The sequence below is a fragment of the Patiria miniata genome, unplaced genomic scaffold, assembly GCF_015706575.1.
Source record: "Patiria miniata isolate m_02_andy unplaced genomic scaffold, ASM1570657v1 HiC_scaffold_22, whole genome shotgun sequence".
NCBI lineage: Eukaryota > Metazoa > Echinodermata > Asteroidea > Valvatida > Asterinidae > Patiria > Patiria miniata.
In genome coordinates, this window is record NW_024037061.1 from 5,419,399 (window position 1) to 5,441,685 (window position 22,287).

Genomic DNA, 22,287 nt, shown 5'->3' on the forward strand with positions numbered 1-22,287 from the left:
TTCTTTTCTGCTACTAAATTATCGGTTTTTTTTCTGTCGATTTATTAATATATATCTCGAATACCAACAACTGATTTGTAATATTAAGTGATTGAAAAGACGGCCTGCTGTGAGCTGTTTTTATGCAAAACGAGCAAGCGCATAAACAATATGGCGCAATTAGAAAACAGCGGTGGAGAAACGTGTGTTTTTGAAGTTGTTAATTCAAGTTGAATTATAAGCTGCCTGGATAATCCCTTGCCCTTCTTCGACTTATAGTCAGCCTTTTACAGGGCGAAAATAAAAGCGAAACTCTACCTAGTCATTTAAATCATGAAGAGAAAAAAACTTGACAGCAAATTGAAAGAGGTAAAGTTGTTTCCTGCTTTACGCTTTAATCATTTTGCATGCCTTTTGTTGACAACAATGGACATATTTCCCTGTGTCGCTGTTGTCATGGGATAAAAAATAAACCTAGGAATTTCCCTTGGACCTTCGTCCGAGTTCACCACGTATCTGTTCAAGACCTGCAAGAGGTACTCTGGATTGAAACAGTGAACGTTTTTATTCTGATTTTTAATACAGTTTGAAAGAAAATATATATTTAAGATCGATATTACTCTGCAGTTTCTACTAGTGTAATATAGCTCCTTCATGCTGGACCGCAGTTTGGAGCGAAACTCTACTTAGTCATTTAAATCATATAGAGAAAACTTCAATATACAGCAATTGTAAGGGGTAAAGTTGTTTACTTCTTTACGCTCCAATAATTGTGCATGCCTTTTGTTAGCAACAATGGCTCCATTTCCATGTGACGATGCTGTCATTGGGTAAAAAACAAACCTGGGAATTTCCGCTGGACCTCCGTCGAGTTCATTACCACGTAGCTGATCAAGACCTGTATTTAACAAGTGCTCTCGATTGAAACAGTCAGTGTTTTTATTCTGATTTTTAATACAGTTGAAAGAAAAGTGAGATTTAAGATCGATGCACACTGCAATGTAAAGCCAACCATATTTGAAGCCAGACGGTCTACGCAGTACGCGGCATTCCGCGTGTATACAGGCATGGAGCGTGGTTGGTACATGCAATTCATTTGAGGCTTGACTTAATTGTATGTATAGCCTCAAGCATAAACATCTCTATCTGGCAGGCGGGGAGGGCGGCGGTCAAATGAACGCTAATTTGTTGTGCCGTGCTCTCTGATGGGCAGTCAAGACGAAAGTGAAGCATATATTATACGCCTCCATATGAGTCTCAGACGTTTATTGTTATAGAAGCAGTGGACTACAAAACCCATAACAATAGTTCAGTTTGCCCCTTGCGAGTTTTACTAAAGACTGTTATGTAATCTCCCAGACAGTTCAGTTATACCCTTGCAGCTTAAAGACTAATAATTATGTATGGAATTCACCCACTGGAAAAGAAGGTACTCGATCGTGTTCCATAAATAAGATTAATACTAGATCTAGATTAATCTCTTCTATAAGATGGAATTTTGAGTCGAGGTGATAGAAATCAAAACTATAGTTGTTTCCTGCTTTACTCTTCAATAAGTTTGCAGGTCTGTTATTAGCAACAATGGATCATGTTTGTCATGATGTTGTCATTGACTACAAAATAAATCTGGGAATTTCCCTTGGCCCCCGTCCGACTTTTACCATGCAGCTCTTCGAGACCTGCAACAAATGATCTCGACTGAAACTGGAAGTGCTTTTGTTCAGATTTATTTAAGACAGTACGTTGAAAGTAAATCGAGAATTAAAATCAATAACACACTGCGGTGTGAACCAAACCATACTTGAAATCAGGCGGTCTATGCAACACCCGGCGTACTGCGTGTATATAGGCATGGAGCGGGGTTGGTACATGCAGTTAATTTTAGGTCTGATGATGTTGCACTATGCGACTCTTATCTTGACGGTTCATGCAAGCAAGGAAGCGTGTGAGGTGTGTGAGTGTAGCGACCACGGGACTCGCATAGGCTGCAGTGATAGAGGTCTGATGGAGTTACCGAAGGGGATACCAAACGACACCAAAGTCCTGTAAGTGAAACAATTATTATTGCTAGCACTACAACGTCCTTGTTTTACCTTTCTGACTGACTCCCCCCCCCCCAAAAAAAAATGACTCCCTGTCTCGTTTTTCTCTACCCCCGTTTTCCCACAAGAACATCATAGGAAAGAGAAAACCGGAGACAATTTTGGTAAACAAAAAGCCAAAGAGAAGAATCGAATCAATCTTGTACTGTACCTTAAATTGAAATCTTTCACTGTACATTAAAATGAAACTTTTACTGTACAATACAAAGACTGGAGAACCACTGAAATGGCCTTAAACTGCAAAAATATATATTCGTATACGTATGAAATAGATTTGAACAGGGACCTCAGATGATGGTCCCCGTCCCCGTTATTCGATTTTTTTTCCACGGTCGATATATCTAAGCACGCAAATTTATGCGACCCTGCGGCCCAGCCAATCGGAGTCGACTAAATTGTGACGTCATTACATTTCGAAATCTGGCTAAAGTTGTTATTTTTCATTTCAAATGCAGTGTTTTTTTTATTTGTAATACAACAATGGCTGGGCATAGATCTATTGGACAAGCTTGGCACTGTGTAAGATAATACACCTCGCATGACCGCTGCCTGCCTTTGCTCAATTCACAGTACATAATTGTCGTGCTCGGGTTTTATTTATCGATGTCTATGACGCAACAACGGGTAAATAACCAAATACCCTATATAGAAAGCGCCCATTGATTGGTCAAGATCTAGAGGTCAAAAGGGATTTGTCTTCCATCATTAATCAGCAAATCTGATCATAGACTACCCCCTCCCCCAAACCCCCCCCCAAAAAAAAAAAAAATCCCCCCCCCCCCTTCACCGCGACTGCTGACTGACTGACTGCTCCTGGAAAGCTGGATGGTGGTTTCAGATAGGATTATCCTGCAACAATGAAGCAGCCAAGAGTCTTTTAGTATCTTTCTGACTGACTGACTGACTGCTTCTTGTGAGACGGGAAGTGCAATCATGTAACGACGATGAATGCGCTTCAACCCCTAGGTGTAGACCAGATGGATAAAAACACAGCAGTGAATAGCCATTCACAATCAATTGAATAGTATGTTGTGATCTTGTGCCAGCTTTACTAGGGTTGCTTTGTCTTGTTTATTTTGAGTTGATTTCATTGCATAATTGATTACAACAAAGCAAGCATTTCTTGAAATAAAAAGCTCGTATAACTTTCTTTTTTTCCAAATTCAACTTCGACACTACAGGTTTATGTCAAGTTGTGCTTAAAACATTTCTCTTGAACTTTCATCCCGAAAATGATTCAGTTGAGGAAGGAATTTCGCATTAATATACAATATGCGCTAATATCGGCCTATAATAAAGCCTTGAATGCACAATGTATATTTTCAGAAACCTTGCCGAGAATGTCTTGAAGGAGATACCTAAGAATGGTTTCATGGACCTTCCGCACCTTATTTTGCTGTAAGTACTTTGCAAGGCTTATTGTTCTATTGGGCGACATGCCATGAAGCAAACAACGCCCTTGGCCTTCTGTACAAAATAATATTTTTATTTAGCACTTCAATTGCCTAGAAGAAACATGCTATCAACACCGTTTCGTTTGTTTTGAATTGACCTGTTCTCAGCTTAGTTTTACACGGCAGTAAGTACATACACTTACTGACATGAAAAGAATCATTACAGCAAGCCACATGAGAATGGATCCAGATATATTGGACATTTCACATCATTTTTTTTATTGAGTTACACATGTATACCCGATCTCTTTGAAATATAATTAGTACTGATTGCAAAGTGTCAATTTGTACGTATTTTTTTAAGAAACAAATTCCACTTTATTCCAACCTCGTCTAAAAGAGTAACTTTATTTTCAATCTTGTTTCCCGGAAAAAATATTTTCGGAAACTTTTTTTCCCCTGTATATTGATTCCACACAGCAACGGCAGGTAATGTTTGCTGTGAATTATCACGTTCACGCCACCTCATCAAGAGCCCCCATTTCCATTTTGCTTATTTTTATGTTGTGCTGCCGTTTTTACCGCGGGCACGACCCTAAAAAGGTAAATTTGCGATGGCGCCATTTTCCTGCATGAATATGAACATCTCTGCCAAGTTTCACGGTTTTATGCAAAGGTGCAAAATTCATCGATATTTTGTTCCATATCCGCTGGACTAATAATGGTTGGATAAGATTGCTACTTTTTACTTTAAAAGGAACTGTAAGCACAAGCAGGCACCAGATTATTACTTATTTGCATATGTGTGCATAGCCTTGGTCAAGGCGTTGTCCCTATGGTAATCGGCGGCATATCTTTGCCGCACACTTCAAACAGAACAACGAAGACTTAATTATATAATAGACTTAATTAAAATATTCTCCAGAAACCATGAGAAAACGTAGCGCGACACTATTCTACCGACTGCCGTTGACCAAACAAATTGGCCAACAAAAACATCAGATTTACCTCAAAACGGCCTCCAAATTACTAGATACGCCTCCTGAAATACAAGGAGAGATCGATGATTAAAATCGAGGAACTAAAGATTGCTTACGTGTTGGATGCAAAGTAAAATTTCCCATTCCGAGAGCTCCCCTCTCGATCGATCGTGAACACGCTAAATTTCCGGGAACTAGGGCAGCTATCAGCGGAAACCAGTTCAAGCTAGGTCCCGACCCCGTATCATCGTTCAAAAGCAATTAGTGTACAAACGAGATCCAGTCTGCTCATTATCATAATCAATGCATCGCCCTCGGTAACGGAATCGCACTGGGACCATCAGATGAACGCTGGGCACGCACGTCCACATCGCAGTGTTCAACACGAGTTGGAAATTTAACGTGTTGACGATCGCGATGGAAGTTCTCGGAATTGAACGGGAAATTTCACTTTTCATCCGACTCGTAAGCAAACTTTACTACCTCTATTTTAATCATCGATCACTCCTTGTACCTCAGGAGGCGTATCTAGTAATTTGGAGGCCTTTTTAAGGTAAATCTGATGTTTTTGTTGGCCAATGTTGGTTTTCTGGGGGTCAACGGCAGTCGGCAGAATAGTGTCGCGCGAAATTTCATATTTTTGTCCTCGTTGTTCTGTTTGAAGTTGATTATTAGCTTCATGAACGTCTGCTGCATCGTATGAGGTACGATGGAATCTGGGTCGGAGAAATATAGGGAAAATAACCGTTTTTATAATGCACTGGGGATGTACAGTCCGGGACTTCGGGATTCTTACGACCCGGTGATTGTAACGTAGTTTTGACTCGAGCTCTAATGCGATAGGCATTATAGCTGGAGTTACTCAAGCTAAGTAACTATAGGCAATATTGAGTGAACATGTTTATTTTTCTCAGAACCTTTTTTTTACGAGTGTTTGCTCGTAGAAGGTACAATTTTGAAACGTACTTCTCAAAGCGAAGTAAAAGTTGAACTGTACAAACGTTATATTTAGGCATAAGATGGAACTGATGAGTGAAATTATTATTGATAAGAATATGATTTGTTGCTACAATCCTGGCCAAATCTCGCTGGGCCCCGTTCAATGTTGTCTCTCATTGCGCGGCGTGTGCTCCTTCAGCTGGAAACACTACATTGACCGGGGGAGTTTGTCCCCGTGGCAGGCTCAGGAAGTGTCCCAACCATTTTGGCCGGGATTGTAGCATGAACTCTTGTCAGTGCTGGAGGTTTCTCTGATACACATCTGAAAAAGTCCCTAATTTGTAGCAGCATTAAAGATGTAGCCGGTCTGTTTAGTTCACAAGTTAGTAGAGTAGATACCTGAATGTGTCTGCATGTCTCATCCTCGAATGCAGCTTGGTACTGCGGCGCTGCGAGCGTGGCTGCCCTTAAATCAGGTTGCCCTGGCCTCTTGACTTTAACCTTTGGTGAGCGAAGACGAGCAGTGATCTCGGTGACCGAGGGAATGTGTCCGTTCGGAAGGCCGTATGCCGACATCATGTACAAAGTTGTCTCCTTAAGGATGTACAATTAAGGGAAGGACATGAACTGACCGACTGAACAAACGCTGACACCTTTATTTATCAGACAACAACGAAAATCAAGTTCTTTTAATACTCCATTGCGTTGAAATAGAATGAAGGGGTCAATCAACAATAATTACAGAATGAAACGGCACCTGCGTCAGGGATGGACTATTCGCATCGCTCCCCCACGCTCTTTTGCAACTTACTATCGGGGACCCCAAAGTTACCGGCGGCAGGACTCCCGAGGCCCCAGTGGATACAGCCCACGAGGTAGCAAGACGTACACGGACCAAGCTTCAGATCCCCGGTGTGTCTCCGGCTACTGACCCCCTGTCCTTGCCCAGTCGTCAGCACGTCGGTGCAGCAACACGACAACGCACACACGTCTGTTCTCCACGAGACGTCGCAATCCACGTCCGTCTCAACGATGCGCTGTGATCAACTCCTACTTTGGAACGCGCGCACGGTTCTAACTACAGAGGGCGCTGCGCAAGCTTGCTGCCTCTTGCACTACAAATTACTCGCTGCAAGCACACCACTACTCTACAATACCAAGGAGTGAAAGGATGTGTGATCATCATGTCCCTGGACACACGGTTTTCCCAGTCAGCTACTTTTCCAGATATGATGTTTGGTTTGGCAAGAAGGTTTTGTATATTCTGAAGGCTAGAGGAGCTACAATGTAAGCTCTTTGCAAATCACTCCAAACCGGCAGAAAACAGGAAAAGGTGCTAATAAATGCAGTTATACAGTAGCTAGTGGTAAAGTCGTATGAACACAACGTGAAAGGTAATGAAGATAACCTGGAATGTATCTAAGATCAATGGTCATAGATCAACGGTCAAATCAAGTCAATTATGATGCAATTCGTAAAAGTTTTGATTCAGTTTTTATTTCTGAGGGTGGCATTGGAACGGGGTTTGGCGAGTACCATCCCGTTCGTTGGTGACATAGGGATGGTAACCCCCAAGCCGGTAAAGAGCGAATTGTTAAGTTTTGCGACTCGACCTGTTGAGGCGACAAACAACAGTTCAGCTCGAGTTGACATCTCATCAGTGGGTCCGTGGCCACTGAAAAGAGAGGCACGGGTCCATGGTGATGTGGGTCAGATAGGTAGTTTGGAGCGACCAAATCACAGGCCAAACATAATTCCTGATCGGTACAGCGGAAAGGTGCTTTGGAAGGAGTACCTCCGCCATTTTGAGTCGTGTCGTGAGGTCAATATGTGGAGCGAGGAGCAGGCTGCGAGTTGGTTAGCCGCAAGCTTGCAGGGAGACGCTCTACAGTTGTTGGGTGACTCTTGCCACAAGTACACGTATAGTGCGCTTGTAAAATTGTTGGAGCGCAGGTTTGGGTCAGCTCGACAGAGCGAAAATTATCTCGTCGAACTGAGACATCGGCGCCAAAAGCCAAAGCCAAAGGGCAAGCGATTCACGAATTGACAGCGAGAGCATACCCTGAGTTGCAGGAAGATGCTCATGAGAGGTTGGCTAAGAACCACTTCATAGATGCTGTTGACAGTTATTCAGTTAGGGAGGGCATCAACAGGGCTCGTCCAAAAAACTTGGGATGAAGCAGTCCAGGCCTCCATGGAGACTGAGATATCGAGAAGGTGGAACAGCACAGATTAATTGCTGGACCGGAAGCATTGTGGTGTTTCAGATGTAATGACAAAGGGCACTTCGCCCGGGAGTGCAAGAAAACTCCAAAGCAGGGAAACGTCAGTCAGCCCCCCCCCCCCCTTCCGTAGAACCCGCGGGAGGGCTGAGAGGTCAAAAGGGTCCAGAAGACAACACAGTGACAGCGAGGCTGGTGGTGGAGAGAAAAGGTCACAGCTTGGGGACGGGCAACGAGTCATAACTCTGCCCTATCCCAGTCGTGGAGTTCGGTATGGTTTGTTTGTTGATGGGATGGTAAGGACGACAAGTGTCGATTTTTGATCGACGTGGGGGCCACCAATACTTTAATAATTAGTACGGTGTACTACCACATTCCGAAAAAAAGAGGCCCGTTTTACAGACGGATAATGTTCAGGTGAAGCAAGTTGACGGTAGTCAGCTCGCCGTGTTGGGTATAGCTTGGGTAGAGGTACAAGTGGGTCGAACCACGCACCAAGTCAGGGCAGTGTTTGTGAAATGAAATGCTGTGGTATCCTGGGCATGGATTTCCTGGTACCCTCAGGTGGAAATCTAGATTTCCAGTCGAAAGAGTGGAGGCTCACTGGTGAGTGAATCAAATGCACCAATGGTGCTGGCAAGCTTTTTGTTGGTCGTGTTGTAGTTTCTCAAATTACGGTGATTCAGTCAGGTCATGAGGCCGTGGTCCCGGGTATAGTTGCTCGGAAGGGTGCCGACTTGGTCGGGCCTGCCATCGTCGATGGAAGGTGGCGGTGACCTAGCCAAGAAGGGCTTGGTGTTAGCCATATCTCTGGTTGAGACTGAAGCCGATGTTGTTGCGTTGCGGGTCTTTAATCCCGGAAGGGAGAAAAAAGTTGCACTTAAGGATACAACAGCGGGACTGGTCTCCCAGGTGGAAGTTGATTCAATTCATGGTGAGTTGGATAGGGTGACAGATGCTGGTGAAGAGTTACCCCAGCACTTGCAAGATTTGTTTGCGAGGGGTACAGCCAATGTGGAGGCTATGTACTATGAGGACGTCCGGAAATGTCTTGTAGACTTTCAGGATGTGTTGTCCAAGGGTGAACATGACATTGGTCGTACGGACGTGGTGCGGCATCACGTAAATACTGGTGATGCTAAGCCGGTGAAAGAACTGATGAGGCGTCATTCGTATTGTCAGGAGGAAATCCAGAGGCAAGTCAGTGATTTGGGAAAGAGGGGGGGGGTTGATTGAACCTTCCGACAGTCCATGGGCGGCAAATGTTGTTTTGGTTGACAAAACGGATGGTACGAAACGCTTCTGTATTGATTACAGAAAGTTGAATTCGGTGATCATCAAGGATGCCTATCCTGTGCCGCACATTGATGAAACATTTGATGCGTTGGGTGGGGCGAAGTGGTTTTGTACACGTGATTTAGCGTCGGGATACTGGCAAGTCGCTCTGGATGAGGACGCCAGCCAACAGTCATCATTTGTGTTGAAAAGCGGGTTGTACCGGTGGAAATGCATGCCTTTTTGAGCGGCTCATGGAAAAAAGGTAATGACCGGCTTGCAGTGGGAAATCCTACTGATTGATTTATTTGGATGACATCATCGTGTTTGGCCAGTCAATGAGGGAGACCCTAGAGCGTCTCCGAGTTGTGTTTGACAGGCAAAGAAACGCTGGACTTAAACTCAAGCCCAATAGGTGTCATTTGTTTCATATGTCAGTGGCTTACCAAGGGCACATTGTGTCCTCAGAAAGGGTAGCCACGGATCCTCAGAAGATCAAGGCAGTGGCAAGTTGGCCTGTTCCGAAGTGTGTACAAGCTGTGCGAAGCTTTTTAGGCCTCGCATCGTACTACTGGAAGTTCATAAAGGGGTTTGCAGAAGTGGCAAGTCCACTTTATGCATTAACCGAGAAGTCGAGAATGATTGTGTGGACTGAGAGTTGTCAAGAGGCATTTGAAGAGCTGAAGGGCAGGCTTCAAGCCGCCCCATTTTTGTCATATCCGATGCCCGAGGGTGACTTCATCTTGGACACCGATGCCAGTGGTGAAGGTATCGGGGCGGCGTTGTCGCAGGTCCAGGGTGGTGACGAAAAGTGCTTGCGTATGCAAACTGGAAGCTCAGCAAACCTGAGCGAAATTACTGTGTCACTCGTATAGAGTTGTTGGCTGTGGTTGTGTACTTGTAAGGCCGCAGGGTAACGGTCAGAATTTACCATGCCGCATTGCGGTGGGTACTTAATTTTAAGAACCCCGAGGGTCAGCTGGCAAGGTGGATTGAGGTCCTGTCTCAATATGACTTGGTCATTGAGCACAGGAGTGGCAAGAAATATGGTAATTCGGTTGTCGAGACGGCAATGCAAACAGTGCGGCTGTGAGGAGGTGGTCAAGGAGGATGAGGCAACTGGTGTAGTACCCGAGGTTCAGCATCAGGGGAGTGAGTTTGGGTTAGGGGCGTAGCTGCCCAACCAACCCTATCTCGAAGTGCTTGAAAGGAAGCACAGTCACAGGATGACACCATGAGTTGGCTCATGAAGTTGAAGGAGGACGGTAATGGTCGTCCTGAGTAAATGCTGCCACTTCAGAAGTTCGGGAAAAATACTCACAACACTCCAAGGTGTTCGATACACACATCAAATTAAAGCTTATTTCATCATCTTTTATTTTCTTTTCAATTTTCGGGGGGTCAATTAATGACTTTTAGGAGAAATTTCCATCTATAGATAATCACCCCTGAAAATAGTCCTGAAGCACATCGCCATTTTGAAAAACGATGCCTACACTCCATTGCAAAATAGAGCGCTTTTGGGGTCCAAATTACATCCAAATTACACAGAACTGCAAGCTCCCAGTCCTGAGCACGGCTTCCACCCATATTTTTTACAATGCCTCAGGTTCATGGCCCACAGCATGCTCAAATACTGAAGATTTTGAGGGCATGCAAATCGTGATTTGGCCGGCGTAGGCAATTTCGGACCGATTTACTGGTCTGCACCCATAAATGCGTACCTTGAGATTTCATTTTGGCTTTGGAAGGCTTTGATTGTTAGGTGAGATGCTGCTTGTGTGCCTAGTTTCGGGGCTCAGCTGTTTCAGGTGTTGAGTTCCGGGTGTCTGGAGAAGCGGGCTAGAGCGTAGCTGCGACAGCGGGCAGAAAAGTCGGTGAATTACTTGTACTCCGCATGTGTAATTGCTTAGGCAATCCGTGTACAAAGTCTGTGTAGCTGTACAGGGGTTGCGCTGGTACGTGTAGCCGAATTCTGGCTTACACACACGGCGTAGCGGGTACCCTGCTAACGGACCGTATACATTGCTAAGCGGCCGTTGTGCGCTTGTGACCCTGTGTTATTGCTAACTTAGCGATTCATAACTAGCGCTGTGTATATATGAAGCCACGTGGACCACATTGGGGTCAACACACCTTGGGTCAGACAAATGAACAAACCACTACTTAGTCTATAAATAATACTGAACTAGAAAATATTTAATTTGAAAACTCGGTCAGAACTCTATATCAAAATCTATAACACCAGCGCTGATGATGATAATCAATTTTTTTTTAAGAAGGCCTAAATGTTTAGGTCAACAATGTCACTCTAAGGCAATCAAGTCCCAATCCAAAAATGTTGATCGACTAGTCAGTTCAGTTCAGTTCACATCACTTCGTGGAGTTCCGGTGAAACTACAGAAGTTCAACGTCACTGTATACGCTACACAGTAAACTAAACGGTTCCTTCACAAGATCCCTCCTGCTTGGAGATAGACTAATGTGAGGGATGCGCCTGTTACGGTAGTTCACCTAATGCAGACAGCATACATGTAATTCATGTCCTTGTGAAAATGTAACATGTGTAAGGTCACACGTGGCCAGTCCAGTCACCAGCGGCTTGATCCACTCAAGATGTGGAGCAGAGTTCCTGACTGTGACTGTCCAGGCAGCAAAAATACAGATCAAGTTAATCCCCAAACTATCAGGGTACACCTGAGAGTAAAAAAAAACAGTAAAATATGTACCTTAACAAAAGGCTTGTGTCTCTACACAAAGCAATTTAGCGGGTCAAAGCAGACGGTAGATCAAATAATCCACCCAACTTCTAGCATCAGTACACTTTAAACTTGTTCAATTTCTAACATTACTCAACATGTAACTTAATTTGAATCATCCCAGTATGTGAGGTTTCATTACGGAAAGGTATATTGGTCACAAGATCAATTATTTCTTCTAGATGCATTAAAATTGGCTCCCGATTTATACAATTCACATTTGTTTCTGTAACGTTAATTTCAACATCAATTATCAAAACAACTTATCATAAAAAATCACCCCAAATGTTATAATCATCCCATTATCCTTCACTTATTCTCACCTGAGAGCCACAAGCTGTAGGATTTCAATCAATGTCAAACTAACAGTTGACTTTTAGCAAGAATCTTGGCATTTCACTGCGGGAATTTCGCCAATACATGTGCGAACATGGCGCCTGCCATGGTTACAGTACACGCGTGTCTCATAACTGCTTGAGGGCGCACTTCAGCGTACCACACGGGCTACATATTATAGTTGCTCATTTTGCTGCCATTGATGTCTAGTGCTTAATGCTGTGTGTGTTGTTGCATAGGCGAGCAGCGGGCTATCTCCAGTAACTAAGGACCCTGGTAATAAAACAACCCACCGAATCACATCCTGTTTAATGTACCTGATTATTGTGAATAAATTACGTTCATTGTTGTTTGAGATTACCGACAAACTGCTTCCGGTGTTCATGTTTACAGGTTTATTGTGCAATTAAGTAATACAGATAAATAATCAACACTCATTCATAATCGGGCGGTAGATTTCCACCTTAACGGACCTGCACCCTTAGCCTTGAAGGTCGCTCTGAGTGATCTCTCATCTAGGGAAGAGCTGGGTTTGGGAAGACTGTCTTCACCGCGCTAGGAGTCAGACGTATCCTAACAAACTTAGGTTGGCCGGGGGGGGGGGGTTCCCGCCACACTTTCTATTAACCATATTCACGTTTTTATTTAGCTCGGAAAACAGGCACAAGTATAGTAAATAACAAAAAAATACCTTCATGTTGTTTTAAGAAATACGATTGTTAGAAAATTCCATATTTGCACTTAATACTGTTTTTAGTAACTGTACATTTTGTAATCTGAATATGGTATTAGAAAATTTATAGAACGGCAATTTGGTCTAAAACGTGCCTCGATGGTTCATGCTGGTCCCACATATATTAGTCCCCTATTAAATACCAAATTTGTAAACTCATACTTTTGTAACCAAAAATGTAAGTTTTAGAACAAAATAGCTACAAAGCCACATTGCTCCCAATTTTGAAGCTTCAAATCAAACCTAATCTTGAAGTAGACACATTAAGCCTGCTCATGATGTATGATGTAGGTATGTGTAGGGTGGGGTATTTTAGTCAACCCAAATTTTGATTCCGCCGCTCGCCTATTAACACCTGACTGTATCTTCTCTGTTTTTACAAAGCAATTTGACTGGCAACAGCATTGACAAGCCTTTCGAAATTCCAGAGTCTGTGATGATGTTGTAAGTATTAAATAAATTACAACATTCAACTGCCTCTTGTCTTGGTAAATCACAAATATTTGTGTCTATCGAAATAGTTGCATCATCTGGTTATTTGCTAGGATAGCCAATTTCAAAATTGCGTTCTCTTCTATGATGACAATTGAACAATTGGACTATTTTCATGTCTGGCTTGCTCGTAGACACGCTCGTGGAAATCAACTGCAAGACATCGACTTGGTCATGAAAAATGGAGTCCAGCTAAAAACAGTGTGAGTCAATATTAATTGCTAGCTTTTCGTTGATTGTTATATATAAATAACAGAAATTTCACTCATATTATAGTCTATGTGAGTAAATCAGTCATGCTTTTCGACTTTTAAAACATCAACATGCTTTAAGAGAATCAGTTTTCAAAGTGATCCCGTGAGGCACCTGCCGCGTTAAACTGGGAAATTATAAACTACTTCGACTCTACGGATTAAATCACTGTAACTGTGATTTTTGACCTCCACAAATTATTGTCAAACGTTTAAAAATATTTGGACTTGAATTTCCTGGTTTTGTAATGTTGTAAAAACGTGCATGTGCACACGCAGGATTGTGTTGCATTAGTTTAAGCTGTTCGGCCATAGCATACATGGTGCTGGCGCAGGGGATTTTGTCTTCGCTGTATCGCCAATATGATTACCGCAAAGGAATTAACGTATATTTCAACATCGGTTTCTGTTCCAGTGATTTCGAAGGCAACAGAATGACGGCTATTGGTAGAGACACCTTTGCAAGATGTACACAGTTGACACATGTGTAAGTTTGCAAATTTATGATCGTAATTTAAGGTCTATAATACGAACCTCGTCCCGTTTTGCTTTGTTTTAAACCTCGTCGCTAATAGTAACCCATGTGTGGGACATTTACATCCTGTAGGCCTATCCCAATAAGACATGGCATGGTATTCTTATCGTGTACTTTGTGATTTGTTTCCAACGTGTTTTTATGACCTGCTCACATTAAGGAGCACCCTAATAAAACAAACAGAATATCTCAAAAGGATAGATAAAGTTCTTGGTTCAACAGACCATTCCACAATGAAAACGAGAAATAAGAACAAAAACAATGGTTATTGGGCTATGCCTCACTCAAAAGTGAAGAGAGACATGCCTATTAGCATCACAATGCAGTCACATTTCACCCAAACTGATTGTTAACTTTAGTGTACTTAAAATTTAGTCTGCATTTGAAGGACTGCTTGCCCTTGTAATGTATGTCTGAAATGACGGTAGACTGTTCCATAATCTTCACTGCTGCAGGAAGTTAAGTAGCATAGGTTGCCTGGTTCGTCGAGCAGCAGGTAGCCTTAAAGGTGGTACCGTGGATTTCTGCAAGGTTGGGCACTTGCTACACTGTATTCTATATTTATAAACAGAAGACTGCTGCAACATTTCATCGATGGGGTAAACTGCTAAGATTATGCCTCGATTGCTCTTGATTGCTTAACCATATTAGACAGCAGGCTCTCCTTTGGATTTTTTAAGAGTCGAAAGATGGACAGTGCTAGCTCCCATCCAAGCAGTGCGTGTGATATTCTTCAGATGTGTCTTCCATTCCAGTTTGCGAGAGAATGTAACTCAAAAAGTTTTATCTCCGGCCCATTACTGACAACCTGGCCTTGGAACATTATAGGCGGATGATTTTGCATGTCCTTCATGCTGAACACAGTGAGACACTGAATCAATGTCCATAGTCTCTCCTCGGTTGCTTGATCGTTTCAGGTCTTCCTGAAGTTGTAGCAGCTGCTAGCTTCAAGCTTGATCTTATTTCAGGAGGTGAGTTTTTGATGAATGTGAATATCGTGGTGACAACAGCATGGGCCAGAAGTTCTGAATAACAGATCACATCACGTAGATATCAGATGTAGATCAGGAACAGAGTGGGGCCAAGAATCTGATATGAGGTAGTTTTGAGAAATAGGTTTCCGTAGTTGATCATGTATGATGTTCTCCACTACCTTGCTGGTGATAGATAGTAGAGACGTCGGCCGGTAGTTTGACGGGCAAGATCAACCGTTTTTTCTTCTGCAAATGAACAACTCATGCAGCTTTCCACTGTGAAGGGGAAATAGCCTTTGCTAAAGCTGAATCGGAAAAGTTTGGCGAGTGAAGCTGCAGGTTCTATAGGGCAGTTCTTCAAAACCTTGGCGAAGGTACCATTAGGGCCTGATGCTTTGTTCTTATCCTGCTTTTTCGACTTCCTTTTTATGTCTGAAAGTGACATTGCTGAGGTGAACAGCAGTACGGTCCAGGATAACGTGTAATGGATCATCTGCAGAGTTGAGATTACGTTTGTTGGAAAAAGATGGAGCCAGTATATCTTCAATCTTTTGAGCTGTTGAGAAAAAGATGTTATTCTGTATTATGTGTTTTCACGTTCAATGTAAATTACCACGACATCACAGTTCCTAAAAAAATCACCTTTTTTCATTTTGCTGATACTAATAATGTCGTGTATCATTGCATATTGGATGGGTTGACAATGTAATATGACAACTTTGAACCAAGAAAAAAAATGTTTTGGATCTAGCGCTGTAACGAATAGATCCCATTCATAACCCCCGGCGCCACCGGGTACCAAATATTGTATATGGATGTTAACGTCCGTGCAGTTAGAAAGCATCCAGTGCGACGGAAAGTCTTACTTTGACAAAGAACTAACTGTGCATGTGACGCTATTCGCCAGAGACTAACAAAATGGTCAATTCAATTTACTTCCAAGTACATCATTACCACACCGGTAGACGAACTCGCGGAGGACATACAACATGAGCTGGAATGTGTCATCAAAGACTCTGTGCCTCCCAAACTCAGCTCTAACAGGTTTAACCAACCGTCGTTTAATTCTGACACCAAGCGTGCTTTAAGACGCAATATTAGGGCCTACAGGAAAACTCGCTGCACCAACAGAGACAAGGACTCTGCCCGCTTGCGACGGCTAAAGAGAGACGCCCATAAGATTTGTCGTAACGCGCACAACAAATACATCTACGACATTGTGCACAGTGAACCAGTAAGCGCAAGGAACAAGAAGCTTGGTGCTCTTATAAAGTCCATGCACGAGGGTGGATTCCTTAAAGCAGATTCATAGACAAACGCTGACGTCTTAAACCGGCAATTCACATCCGTTTTGTCCAAATATGATGGCTCCACACTTCCTGATTTAGGTTCCAGGAACTCTCCCGCCATGGAGTCCATCGCTGTGAGCCAGAGTGGTGTTACCAAACAACTTCGGAACGACAAGCCATTACTGCATCTAGCCCTGATGGCATTCAAACTAGACTTCTGAAGGAACTAGCTAAAGAAATCGCTCCTGCAGTCACACTCATATTTCAAGCCTCCATCAATCAAGGGTACCTTCGCAATGGAAGAAAGCTCACATCGTCCCTATCTTTAAGAAGGGTAGCAGGTCAGACGCAGCAAACTACCGCCCAATCTCTCTCACATCGGTTTCATGCAAGCTCTGCGAGCACATTGTTTACTGTGACAGTGATCCGTCATCTCGATGACTGCAATATCTTCTCAAACACACAGCACTAGTTTCGCCAAAGTAGAGCATGTGACACCGATTGGATGACAAATCACAAATTGATGTGATCCTACTTGACTACTTGATAAAGTCTCGCACCGCCACTTCCTGATGAAAGTTGAGCACTATAGAAAACGAGACAGCACCTTGGATTGGACCCAGGATTTTATCCATAAACGATCCCGATTTTTTCCAATGATCTACCTGCTTGCGTCCCAACTTCCACAACAAGGCTGTCTGCTGAAGACGCAGCGAGCCTTTAAAAAAGATCATGATGCCCTCTAAGATAGGGAGTCCAAGTGGCCGATGAGGTTTAACGTTAAGAAATGCCAGGTCCATCGAATCACTAACAAACGTAAAGCCATCCTTGCATCATACACCATTCATTGACGCACTTAAGAACCTATTCTGCGAAGTACCTTGGAGTTGATCTCGACTCTCATCTCACCTCAACACCCATGTGGACACTATCAGTAGGAAATCCAACTCCACAACGGTTTTTTTATCTCGCAACCTCAGACATTGAAGTTGAAATGTAAAGGAAGCTGTCTACATGAAGCACTACCTGTGTCAGACACACAGTGGAATATGCTTGCTCTACATGGGACACCCACACACAGTACTCACAGTTGCCTGGTCATGATGTACGAAATCAACTACAATTTAGTCGACAATGTTGAAAACCAGTCTCACCTAACATACTACACCAGCCAGAGGCCACGATTCCCGATTCGTCATCCCACACACTAAGTACTGCCTTCTTCCCACGCACCATCCGGGACAGTAACAGCCTTGTGGTAGATCCAGTGGAGTACAAATCCCTCGACGCCTTCCAGCTGGCACTAAGGAATCATCCCCTGAAATAGTCAGCACAACCAGCTTTTCACTTGCAGATCTGTGTATGTACATATTAGTTATACATATAATTGCTCAGACCCAATCTGTGGAAGAATACAGATACGGGTACCTTTCTACAAGTAGGTGTATGAGTACACTTTTATGAGTACAAACACTAGTATAACTGCACTGGCATAACTGTATATTCTTATTGGTCAATATTAACAAATTATTATGTTTCTAGAGTATGACAATTTCTCTACCGAATCGGTAGTGTACAAAAAAACAAGCATTCTCCAGGAGATAGTGAAGGCGCCTGTGACATCGTCACGCATACTGGTCTCTTTTTCGTGCCGGCATCAGAGGCGCAACGCGTCCGGGTAGCCAAGCGCTACTTGACTAAAGTATATGAGCCTACTGGCGCCCGGTCCGTATATTGTTGATATTGATTGTGGAGCGAGAACCAGACTACCTGCCAGAAGGAAATCGTTGTCAGGCAGCCAATAATTCGTAATTGTAAAGGAATAATTTAATGACAAACTGTCGATGTTTCATCAAAAATAACATGATTACTAGAAGATGACCAAAAAAGAAATATCTATTTTCAGGATGAAATTCGAAAAAGGCAAGGGGAGCGCAAATTTAAAGCACAAACTTTCTTGCAGGAATTTAAGAGGGAATGACGTGACTAGTACTGAAGCGGATGCATTCAAGAGTTGCACCAACCTTCGATATTTGTGAGTATTAACGAATATATATTTGTTTAAATAAGATATCGTTACACGATCAGTACATAGATATTTTACCATTAATTGACCATTTTGTGCAGCTTGGGGCGTGCTTTGTTAATTCGTGGTTTAGATTAATATCAATGCCAACTTGGAGACATTTAAAAAGACAACTTGGAGACATTTAAAAAGACAATATTCAGAAAAGATCCTCTTAGTAATTTTGGTACTTAAGAGGGACTGACGGGGCATTCGTATTGCGGTGTGAGAGGTGAAATTCTTGGATCGCTGCAAGACGACAGACTGCAAAAGCATATGCCAAGAAAGTTTTCATCAATCAAGGCGAGATTTTCGACTATCCCTTTCAAGACAAAATGAATCTTCCAAAATTGATGTTGGTGGAGTTTCACAATTTGCTGCAGATCCTGTCCTGGGGATGGTTATAATGATAGGTGAAGCCGATGTGAATAGGCCGAATGTCTGGGCGAATGAGAGCCTCCTCCTACAACACTCCCTTAATCACTCGAAACCACGGCCTATTGCATTCATGACTGAGTCCAAAAAGATAGATGATATAAAATTGCCACATCTGCAAAAGAAAAATATTGAATGTTTTGGTTTAATCAGATTACTGGATAAAAACAAGTTATCAACCATATCAGCCAAGGAATTGACTGGCCCGAAGGACATGATCGAATTGTAAGTTTCTTTTTATTCCTTAACTGTCACTTTGTGCAAGCAGTAATAAGTAAAGAAACAGAAACAAATCATGATGATACAGGAATGAATTTTAAGGATTGCGGGGGTTGGCTTTGCATTGACGTTAATATTTGCATGACCTATGACCGTTGGAAATTGTGTAAATATAAACTGAATTAAGATTTTGTTTCTCGTTTCTTTAATCTACAAGGGGTCTTCGCAGAAATAAGTTGAAGAAGCTCGGCCCAGATACCTTCAAAGGACTGCAGATTCAAGAAGTGTAAGAAACACTATAGGCACGGTGGAATATGGGCTCAGTGTACGGAAAGGGAGAGCAGCGTCTTAACTAAACACAGCAAAAAGAAGAAAGTCGACACTCATTGGAGGGGTCATATTTTTAATCTGATCGTCTTATGATGACGTCATTTATGTATACCTTTGGAAAATTCCGTGACCTACATTTTTGTACCCCGTTTACTGCAAAATACTGTTAATCGTTCAAGATTGGCAACGGTTAATGAAAAACGGTGCAGTTTGAAAAGTTGCAACTTACGAGATACACGAAGACAAAATGCGAAATGCAAAAACACATGCCCGTACTTCATTGGCCCTTATAATATGGTCTTCAGTATCGAAACACAAAGCGGATGATTCAATTTCACGCGCTCCCATGTTTACAACCACTATGTGATCGATATTTCATGGAGTTCGTTTCGGTTAGTCACGCAGGAATGTGCACTCGACTCGCGCTCTCTTTAAATTTGCAACGTTTGCAACTGCATTATTATCAATATTAGACATTCTTACTAGGAATGTTGTGGACTTTTGAAGCAATCGCCGCTTAAGTCCTTATTCGTTGCATTACCTGTTCTCCTCCCCTTCTCTGATGACATCATGAATTTGAAACCTTGCCAAGTTCTTAGGAATATTGTGGACGTTTGAAGCAATACGCCGCTTGAGTCCTTATTCGTTACTTTACCTAGTGTTCTCCCCTAATATCTACATGCTTATGTACACTGATAAGCATTGCTAAATCTCAACGTGTTACTCTCTTTACCTACAGGATATTTCATAACCTTTAAACTTTCTTCATCAATTAAAACCCCGCTCGAATTGTTTACCCGTTGTCTCAAACTTCACGTGTTAATTTACCGTTGCCGCACGCGCGTTTACCCTGACCCAACGTAAGGGGAACCCTTCTTCCCCATGGCCCAATTGAATGATGTCGTCGTGTGTCATGAGTGACTCTATATCACAATACCTAGTGTCTGGCCCTGCCCTATAGGCTAAACGATCTTGGGTATTATTCACATGTTTTGGCATTACAGGTGGATGGCCGGGAACGATGTGCAAGTGTTAAAGGCATACACTTTCGGCGGAGTCATCTCCTCCATGTGAGTATACATGTACATGTAGGTCGTGGTGAGTACTCAATAATAAGAAAGGGCTTCAAAGAATGATGCTCGTTTCTTTGTAATGCAGATGTCTACCAAAGGTGATTTGCTCAAACATTACAACTGGTACATGCCATGTTACTGTTGAATGATATTTCGAGAATGAAGTACACATAATATATTATACTTTCAATTAAGAAGGCATAAGAGCTTTATTATTGTTTAGAACAAATACCAGAGATAACCCTGACGATTTGTTTATTATACGCACACATTTTGCATTTAAAGTGTTTTGAATAAGAGGTATAATGAAGGGCAAAACCTAATTTGAATAATATCACCCCGGCGCAAAAATTCCATCTTATAATAGTTCATGCGGTACCCGCTGCTATGTACATCAGATTCGAACCGGCCAACCGATCCCGTTAGCTCGGTGGTCGAGTGGTAAGCCATCTGCACTAGACAGCACCTGAGGTCGTGGGTTCGAGTCCCACCCGAGTGATTTTTTCCAACTTTCACTCGGGAGGTAACACACTGAGTATACAGTGTATAAGAACGTCGGTGAAGGGCAAAACCTAATTTGAATAGGTATAATATACATACATGCATACTCTTTCCATTAATTATAAACAGCATTATCACACTACCATATTGAATATCATTATCAGTAAAATAACATATTAATACTGAAACTGTGATCTCAATTTTCGATGTTTGACAGAGCTTTGGATAGCAATAGAATTCTCGAGATTCCAGCTAGTTTATTTGTGGACCCCTCGAACAAACAACACAGGAAAGAAATCAAGAGATTGTGAGTATGATTGTACAAATACCATGGCCTTTAGGCTACGGTCATCTTGAAAACAAATTTTACCAATAAAAAAGTTATTTTAGCCTTCAGGACAGGGTATCACAGCAGGTGAAAAGACGGCGGTAATAAACCTGTTTTATTAAACCAGTTTGACGTATCCGATTTATGTTGAATTGTTTAAATACTGTAACTCTTTTGTTTCTTCAGTTATTGTTATGAAAACAGGGTTAACCGAGTCGCCATTGGAGCTTTTCAAGGTGTTAACAAGTTCCACAAATTGTAAGTAAACTTCAACGTCAAATAAATAATAAAATGTGCTTTGACAGACTTTATATACGAAACGCATTGGGCATTTGGGATAATTTTTTGTTCAATATCAGACAAATACATAAATGCACTATTAGTTGCTTTTAAACTCTTCATTTTACACATCTGTCACACTGTATTAGGTTAATGCAGAACAATCACCTAACGACTCTACCAGAGGGTTTGTTTGACACGAAGACAGAAATTGGGCAGTTGTAAGTGTACAACGTGTCCCAATAAACATTGTGCATGAAGAAGTCGCTGATTTGCTCAAAAGATGTTCATACTAGCTAATCAAATTTTATATTATTTTGAAGTCTATGGATTTTTTTGTAATTGGTAAAAATTTCAAGAAAAGTCATATTATTTTCCTCCTGCACAATTATAATTCTGCGGCTAAACTTAGGCTAATACATTATCAGGCATTCCAAGTGGTATTATATTTGATTGCAAAATTCTATTTCCCAAGCACTCACAAGACATACCAATAACCCAATAATTGGCAGAGGTGAAGAAATTACATTGTGCAGGTCGCAAATTACGTAGCCTTACCAAATCAAAGATACATTTGGTTAACATTGTTGGATTTTTTGAAGCAATTATAAACAAGACCATGGGCTTGAAAATGCCATAGAATTTGATAAGCTACTTTGAAAATTTTTGGAGAAAATCAGCGATATTTCTTCATGCAGAATGTTGATTTGGACACGCTGTACTTCTTCTTATTCATGTTTGAATATGTCTCAATGTCGCTTCATCGATAGTACAAAACTATAGGCGAGATGTTATTT

General features: G+C 42.1%; 1 protein-coding gene across 1 annotated transcript; it reads left to right on the forward strand.

The window, feature by feature from the left end:
- The first annotated feature begins 1,966 nt into the window (after positions 1-1,966).
- LOC119729928 (leucine-rich repeat-containing protein 47-like) lies at positions 1,967-13,961 on the forward strand. The gene is made up of 5 exons (XM_038202709.1): positions 1,967-2,024; positions 3,408-3,479; positions 13,104-13,163; positions 13,346-13,414; positions 13,878-13,961. Exons 1-5 carry the CDS (start codon positions 1,984-1,986, stop codon positions 13,951-13,953), a joined length of 318 nt encoding a protein of 105 aa, XP_038058637.1. The 5' UTR covers positions 1,967-1,983; the 3' UTR covers positions 13,954-13,961.
- Positions 13,962-22,287: the final 8,326 nt, after the last annotated feature.

Bases quoted from the DNA above. Each gene is read 5' to 3' on its own strand.
- LOC119729928 (XM_038202709.1), top strand. From the start codon at position 1,984: ATGGAGTTACCGAAGGGGATACCAAACGACACCAAAGTCCT. The intron at 2,025-3,407 runs GTAAGTGAAACA...GTATATTTTCAG, and splicing joins CCAAACGACACCAAAGTCCT to AAACCTTGCCGAGAATGTCT. The intron at 3,480-13,103 runs GTAAGTACTTTG...GTTTTTACAAAG, and splicing joins CTTCCGCACCTTATTTTGCT to CAATTTGACTGGCAACAGCA.